At 35.4% G+C, this 7,635-nt stretch overlaps 2 protein-coding genes across 2 annotated transcripts; one reads left to right on the top strand and one right to left on the bottom strand.

The window, feature by feature from the left end:
- Window positions 1-1,317: 1,317 nt before the first annotated feature.
- LOC107485925 (probable glucan endo-1,3-beta-glucosidase A6) lies at window positions 1,318-2,883 on the top strand. The gene is made up of 3 exons (XM_016106458.3): window positions 1,318-1,363; window positions 1,449-2,753; window positions 2,846-2,883. Exons 1-3 carry the CDS (start codon window positions 1,318-1,320, stop codon window positions 2,881-2,883), a joined length of 1,389 nt encoding a protein of 462 aa, XP_015961944.1.
- Window positions 2,884-3,294: 411 nt separating this feature from the next.
- On the bottom strand, window positions 3,295-3,663 carry LOC107485910 (uncharacterized). The gene has a single exon (XM_016106443.3). It carries the CDS (start codon window positions 3,661-3,663, stop codon window positions 3,295-3,297), a length of 369 nt encoding a protein of 122 aa, XP_015961929.1.
- Window positions 3,664-7,635: the final 3,972 nt, after the last annotated feature.

Raw genomic sequence — 7,635 nt, forward strand, 5'->3', positions numbered from 1 at the left:
AAAAAAAAAAAAAAAATTAGCTCCATATAACATCAACTAGTAGAAAAACCGCGTTAAAAATAGAAAAAAACTTAGTTAGTTAGTTAGTAGTTACTAGTTCTTAAGCTGCTGCTTTTTTCCCCCTCATGTATTCAGAAAGGGTTTTTCTTTTTGCTCTGGCTAAGTACACACTTTAGATGGCTAATCTTTTTATTTTATATTTGATGGATAAAAATATTTCAGTTACAACAAGATAAAATTCCTTGGATTCCAAACCAATTCAATTTTCATCCTTTTCTTAAAATCCAACAATATAATTGATTTGCAAACCAAATTAGTTCAAACAGTGGTTCCAAACTCACCTTTATTACATTTTCTTCTGTGTTTTCACTGGGTTATATTTTGTGATCGGAAAACTAGCCCCTTTTTACTCCACCATCAGGTTAAGTTTCTCGAGATTTGTAATATGCAGCAGCAGCAGCGGCACATTGATCATCATCATCATTCATATTATGAATCCCTTAATACCTTCATGTTATTTCTTTCGGATATGTTGTCGATGGTGATTGGAACCAAATGCATAACTCGTGGGTTTCTGTTTCTAGGCATGAATCGTGTCCTATTTCATCAGTTGGTATTGGTGAACTCTCTTGCATTTGAGAAGAGGAACTTACTGAGCTTTGGGAAAGATTTTGATATGTCCCAAACCTTAAATGTCATTTGTTTGGATCATCAAACTTATGTCTAGAAACATACCAAGAGACTTAGAAGGCATATGCACAATATAAACATGTAATTTCTTTTCAATATGACTCCAGTGAAATTAAATTAACTGAAAAAATGTCATGAAAAAGGGGATACTTGGAGAGTGCAATTTAATTAGCCGGTTGTCCATTTTCACAAGAGATACATGAGTAAACCTTAATACATTAGTCTAATTTTCATTCATTTGTGGGTTCTTTATCCCCTTCTAAAGTTCGTGACTAATGTAACTACATTTCTTGATACACAATAAGTTGAAAAAATAGGTCCAAGCAAATTAAAAAAAAAAAAACGATCACACCCTTGCCTTTTACAAGTTATCACTAATTTAGTCATTTATAAACACCCACATTTCTTTCCTATTTCTTGCTTCAAAAGAACATACTTTAAAGAGAAAAAGAAAGCCCTTTATTTAATACAATCATAAAGATCCTTCAGCCTAAGATATATGCCTTCTTTGTGGCAAAGCTTATCTCATTCTATAAATTCATACAACTTACCTCATTCCATTGCACACTGCATAGACGTAATTGGAGGCAACTAGTCACTGGATAGCTAGCACAAAAAGTTGGAGAAATGGGTCTTTTGGCTGTATTTCTCCTATGGTTACTTTCATTATCAAGTAAGTTTGAAAACTCACATTTCTTTTCCTTGCTATGCCATCCCATTTTCTAAACTATGTAACACTGTTTCCACTATTTTTATAGGAGCAAAAGCCTCAAACAACATTGGTGTAAACTATGGCCAACTTGGAAACAATCTACCTTCTCCATACCTCTCCATAGAGCTACTAACAAAAATGAAAGCTAGACATGTGAAGCTCTATGATGCCAACCCTGACATTCTAAACCTTCTATCAAATAGAAAGATTCACGTCTCAGTTATGGTCCCAAACAATGAAATCTCAAACATTGCCGTGAACCGAAGAGCAGCGGAAGAATGGGTGAGGAACAATGTCCTACCTTACCTTCCCAAAACCAAGATTCGCTACCTCCTCGTCGGCAACGAGGTGCTAAGCTCCTACTCGGAACAAGGCCGGAAAATGTGGCGCGATCTTGTGCCAGCAATGCAAATGATCAAGAGATCCCTCAAGGCTCTAAACATCTCATCCATCAAAGTTGGCACCCCGTTGGCAATGGATGTGTTGGAATCAACCTTCCCACCATCAAGAGGGATGTTCCGATATGAGATAAGAGACAATGTGATCATACCAATGCTTAACTTCTTAAACAGAACCAAGTCATTTTTCTTCATTGATGTGTATCCATATTTTCCATGGTCACAAAACCCTTATAACATTAGCCTTGACTTTGCTCTATTCAGAGGAGGCTTAAGCACAAGAGATCCTGGCAGTGCCTTAGTCTACACCAATTTGTTAGACCAAATGCTAGATTCTGTCATATTTGCTATGTCCAAACTCGGCTTCTCCAATATCCCACTCGCCATATCCGAAACAGGATGGCCTAATGCCGGTGACATCGATGAGCCTGGGGCAAACATATTCAATGCAGCCACATATAACCGCAATTTGATCCAAAGAATGACAACAAATCCACCTCTTGGCACCCCAGCTAGGCCTGGAGTTCCAATCCCAACTTACATCTTTTCATTGTTCAACGAAAATCAAAAGCCTGGTCCAGGGACAGAGCGACACTGGGGCTTGTTACACCCGGATGGCACGCCAGTCTATCAAATAGACCTGACAGGAAAGTCGGCTGCGGCCGACTTTGGGCCATTGCCAGCTCCAAAGAACAATGTGCCTTACAAAGGGAGGGTGTGGTGTGTGGCAGTGAAAGGAGCAAATGCAATGGAATTGGAAGCTGCATTGACATATACTTGCAACCAAAGTAATGTGAATTGTGATGGTCTTGCACCAGGAAGAGAGTGCTATGAGCCTGTTTCCATTGCTGCTCATGCCAGCTATGTATTTAGCTCTTACTGGTCCAAGTTTAGAAGTCAAGGAGCCACTTGCTATTTCAATGGACTTGCTCAACAAACAACTTCCAATCCTAGTGAGTTTTCTTTCCTTTCATTTCTATAAGGCTTCTAAAACAATGAGATTTCTTATTTGATGTTTTGTTTGTGCGTTTGGTTCTGGAAACAGGTCGAGGTCCATGCAAGTTCCCAAGTGTGACTCTTTGAAGATAATAAACAAGAACTATGATCATTTTAGCAGAAAGTTGCAGGAAGAAAAAAATTAATTGTATGCAAACACAAACACTGGCAAGTAGTTAGTAATAAGAACTCCATCAACAAAATATTACATTGTATTGGTATATCTAGTGCTTTTTGGTAAGATAATTACTGTCATACAATGTCACTTGCACATTGCAATGTTTCAATGGTTCACAGTGCTTTATAACAATTATAAATGATAAATCGATAAGACTTTAGTCTTCCTTCTTGTTTCTTTTCAAAGAGAAATACTATTCACAAATTCAACATCAAAAGAAAAAAAAAATATTCACAGTAACTTTTTCTTTTTAATGCATCCACCCTTTGTAAAAAAAATAAAAGGATGATATGATCAACAAAGAAACACAGGAGAATTTACTAATCTTCTGCCTTGGACATGATGGAGAGGCAGCTCGGCCTTGAATGAAAGCCTTCACGGCGGCGATGGTTGTGGAAGGAGGGTCTGATCAGAGTACTTAGAGCTCTCTTCACCAGCTCGCCCTCCACTCCTCCGATCCGCACCAGCAAGTTCTGCATCGCCGATCTTCGAAGATTTAGGGTGTTACCCCTCGAAGAAGAAGCAGAATGAAACGACGCCATTTGCTGCTGCTGCTGTTCGACGAGGCGTTTGTGGTAGGAGCAGCGGAAGGAGCCAGGGTGCGTCGTAGGGGAACACATGCACGTCCTCCTCTGATGATTGGACGTCGACACCAAGGCGGTTTTCCTCTGATTCTTGGTTTTCGCCATGGAGCGTTGCTCAGAGGAGAATCTCAGAGATGACGATGTTGGACACGGCGGCGTGGGGATGAGAAGGGAGGCTCCGGGAGAGAAATTCGCGGAGGTGTATATACAAGGCGAAATTCAAACCCACGGCAATTGTTTAAGCGGGGGAGTGAGATGATTACTCAACCAACACAGGATGGTTTCGCGGGGGTGTATGAAAACGAGCGCGAGAAGGACGGCATTTGTTGAATAGATTCGAATCGAATCGGATGTGACTTATGAAACGCTGTAAAGAAAGGAAGAAAGCAAGAAAGAGAAGAGTGTGTGTTGTTTTTTCATCGGCATTTAGCAGTGAGAACTGAAAAGAGAGAAACAGAGTTTGTTTGGATTTATAAGTTCGTTATCTTCTGAAGCATCGTATACGGGAATCAGTTACGGAGACAAGTCATAGCATCTTAATTCAGCTTTTATACACAATGAATTATCCTTTCCTAGATTTAAAATAAATTAAAATTTATATATAAGAAACTATTAAATTTAAAAAAATTTAAAAATAATATTAAATTTATTTTCATGAAGTTTTTTAAAAAAATTGTATTTAATTATATTTACTTGCATATTTAAAATTTTGTTTAAATTTGGAAGTTAAAAGTAATTAGATTTACTTGCATATTTATGTAATTTACCGAAAATAATATTCAAATATTCAATATAATTTAAATTAGTGTGGCTTCGATCAATTTTCTATTTTGACTGGGTTGAATGAGCAGATTTATTTAAATTGGTTTGGATTTGAACATTTAACTATTTATTTTGGTGTTTTTTTTTTGTAATATATTCTTTAATTGCAAGAATAAGCTTCCTTTTAGAAAAATTATAATTAGTTAGGTAGATATTATTCACTATGGTTATTCATATAGAAAGATATTAATAATATTAATATATGAATGCAACTGAAAAAAAATAGAGTTGTAAACATTTATTAAATATTTTTCTAAATAATTCTAAAATAATTTTTTATTAAGGTTTTATTTTTATATCTTGGTAAAATTTTTTATTTAAAATAAAAAATATATTGGTAATTTTTATCAAAAGAACATATTAACAAATTGTGGAGAATTCTCTTGTTGAAAAAATTTAGAATCACAATTGAGCATAATTGATGTAGTTTTGTTTAAGTCTGTTCTCCTATATTTATGATAAATTTCAGCTTAAAATATTTAAAAATAATAATAATTTTTAGCAAAGGAATAAATCAGCACATATGAACCTCCTTGAATAATTATCCTTCAAATTAAAAGTTTTCTCATAACTCATCTTCATTAAATCACCTTAAACGAGTAAAGGAAGGAAAAAAAAATCTTATTAGTATCACTAATCAGACTCTTGTTTTAAAAATTAAAATTAAAATTTATAAATAAAATATATGAATTAATTTAAATTTTAATAATATTAAAATAAAAAATATATACATAGATTAAACTATAAATAAAATTATGAAAATATTAAATTGAAGTTTATTTATTTGATTTTCATATAATCTTTATCCTTGTTCATTCCAAGAAGTTATTTTTATTTATTATTCTTTTTCCTTTTCTAGTTTACATTTAAATACTGTAGTGAAAGAATGAAAATATTATATGAAATACAAGTATGAATATAACGTTTCAATAGTTTAAATATAATATTTAATTTTTAATTTTATTTTTTTATAAATTAAGACACCATATATTTTTATTAATATATTATAACTAAATGATATTAAAAAATATAAATTATTAAAAGTAAAAAAGTGATATATAAATGATTGTTGAGTTAAGAAATTAACTAAATTAATTAGTGATGACAAACATTATTTTTGGGTAAAATAAATAATTAGTGTTGATTAAATATATCTACCTATTAACTAATTATTTATTTCATGCTGCAGGCCATAATTCAATTTTGGCAGCCCAAGTTGAATGAATAAACAAAACAAAGCTAAATGGGCTGAATGGTAAGTGGGAATAAAAACAAGCCCAAGTCATTCATATCAAACAAATTCATCAAAGAAGCATAGCAAGGCACCACGGGCCAAAAAGAGAAGAACCCGATCCAAGCTTGAAATTGTTTTCAATTTCCCACCATCTTGCTCCAACCAAAGCAACGTTTCTCTCATCTCAAATCAAGTCACATCAAGTTCAGAAAAGTAAGAAAGAGAACGAGAGTGAAAGAGCTTCTTCACCAAGCAAAGAACCAAAGAAGCAAGAAAGAGAGAATTGAAGCTTGAAGCACAGAAGCTAAAACAAACCAAATCAAGCTTAAGAAAGGTAATCCATCTCATCTTGCATGCATCAGATCTTCATCCCTTCTTCCCAACTCTCTGCACTATCCGAAAATGGTATTCAAGGGAAAGTTGATCTCTGCTCTTCACTGCTACAAATCCACGGTCACAAGAGATTCTTGGGGACCAAGTTGCATCTCTATAGTTCAGATTTGGTTGACCATTGGAAAACAGTTTCGGTTACTTCCTCATGGCTTTCGGTCAAGTTGGAAAAGTCAGAAGCAAAGGGTCTTCTTTAATGTTAAAAAAGAAAAAGTGAGCTTGTGGTTGGTGAAGCTCAAGGCTCAAGGTGTTGACCTTGGAAGAAGAACCCAGCCACATGCAAGGAAATAAAAGGAGCTTGCTGTTCATTCAGAAAAAAAGAGAGAAAACCAGTGAATAGAGGTTTATGTTCTGAAGAGAGCTCTTTGAAGAAGTTCAACTAACTGGACAGTGTAACCTAATCAAAGGTGCATTCCGCCAGTATGAAGAACTAAATCAGAGGCTTGCTAATCTGGTTTTTCGCATAGCAAAGAGGCTGTTGATGAAGTCAATCTCCTTCATGTTTTACTGATTATATTGTACTATTCAATGTTTATCATTCTGTAATTTCAAGTGAGAAAAGACAGTGTGAGAAAGCTCAAGTAAAAGCCATGAGTGGAAAAAGGCTGAGTGATACACTTGAGAGAAAAGCCTAGAGTTAATTTCAGATTTCTTTAGGTGTGTTTGTGTCTTGTATCTTGTACCTGTAAGGTATCCCTTTCTTAGTTGGGTTAGCACTAAGAGGTATAGTTGGGTGTTAGCATAGCCAATGTCAAGTTAGGTTAGAACTTGAGTGTGAAAGGATTGGGTCAATCCTGTGTTATTGGTGTATGTAATACTGTTAACTATAGTGAAATTCTTCCATAGTTGTGGAGGAGACTGGATGTAGGTTGCATAGCACAAGGCAACCGAACCAGGATACATGCTGGTGTTAGCTTTTCTCTTCTCTGCTGTGTTCTATTTTCTGATATTCATGAGACAAAAATAAATTGTCTCATAAATTTCCGCTGCTGAATTCAAACAGAATCAGAATTGCAAATTTGTTTAAAAGGGGTAATAACAGCAACTAAAAGGAAGGCATAGATTTAACCCCCCTTCTCTAAGCCTACCACAACCTTCAATTGGTATCAGGAGCTAAGGTCTCAAGAATCAAACTTAACCGCTTGGAGCAAAGATCCAATGGCGACCAACTTGGGCACAACCACAGTTGCCTATACCCTCACTGAAGGCCAGTCAAACAACCGGCCACCTTTCTTCAACGGAAAGAACTATTCCTACTGGAAAGAAAGGATAAGGATCTTCATCCAATCCATTGACTACAACTTATGGAAGATCGTTGTAAGTGGTCCCAAGATTCCAACAAAAACAAGTGCTGATGGAGTGGTGACTCCGAAAGAAGAAGTTGAATGGAATGAAGATGACAAGAAGAAGATAGTGCTGAACGCTAAAGCAATCAACCTTCTTCACTATGCTATCAGCTTTGAAGAGTACCGGAAGGTGTCTAGATGCAAGACAGCCAAAGAAATCTGGGAAAAACTCCAGGTTACACATGAAGGCACCAAACAAGTAAAAGAAACGAGGATTGATATGCTGCGAAAAGAGTACGAGATGTTTAGCATGAAGGATGGAGAAAGCATTGATGAAGCGTTTGA

The sequence above is a fragment of the Arachis duranensis genome, chromosome 4 (assembly GCF_000817695.3).
Source record: "Arachis duranensis cultivar V14167 chromosome 4, aradu.V14167.gnm2.J7QH, whole genome shotgun sequence".
Lineage (NCBI taxonomy): Eukaryota > Viridiplantae > Streptophyta > Magnoliopsida > Fabales > Fabaceae > Arachis > Arachis duranensis.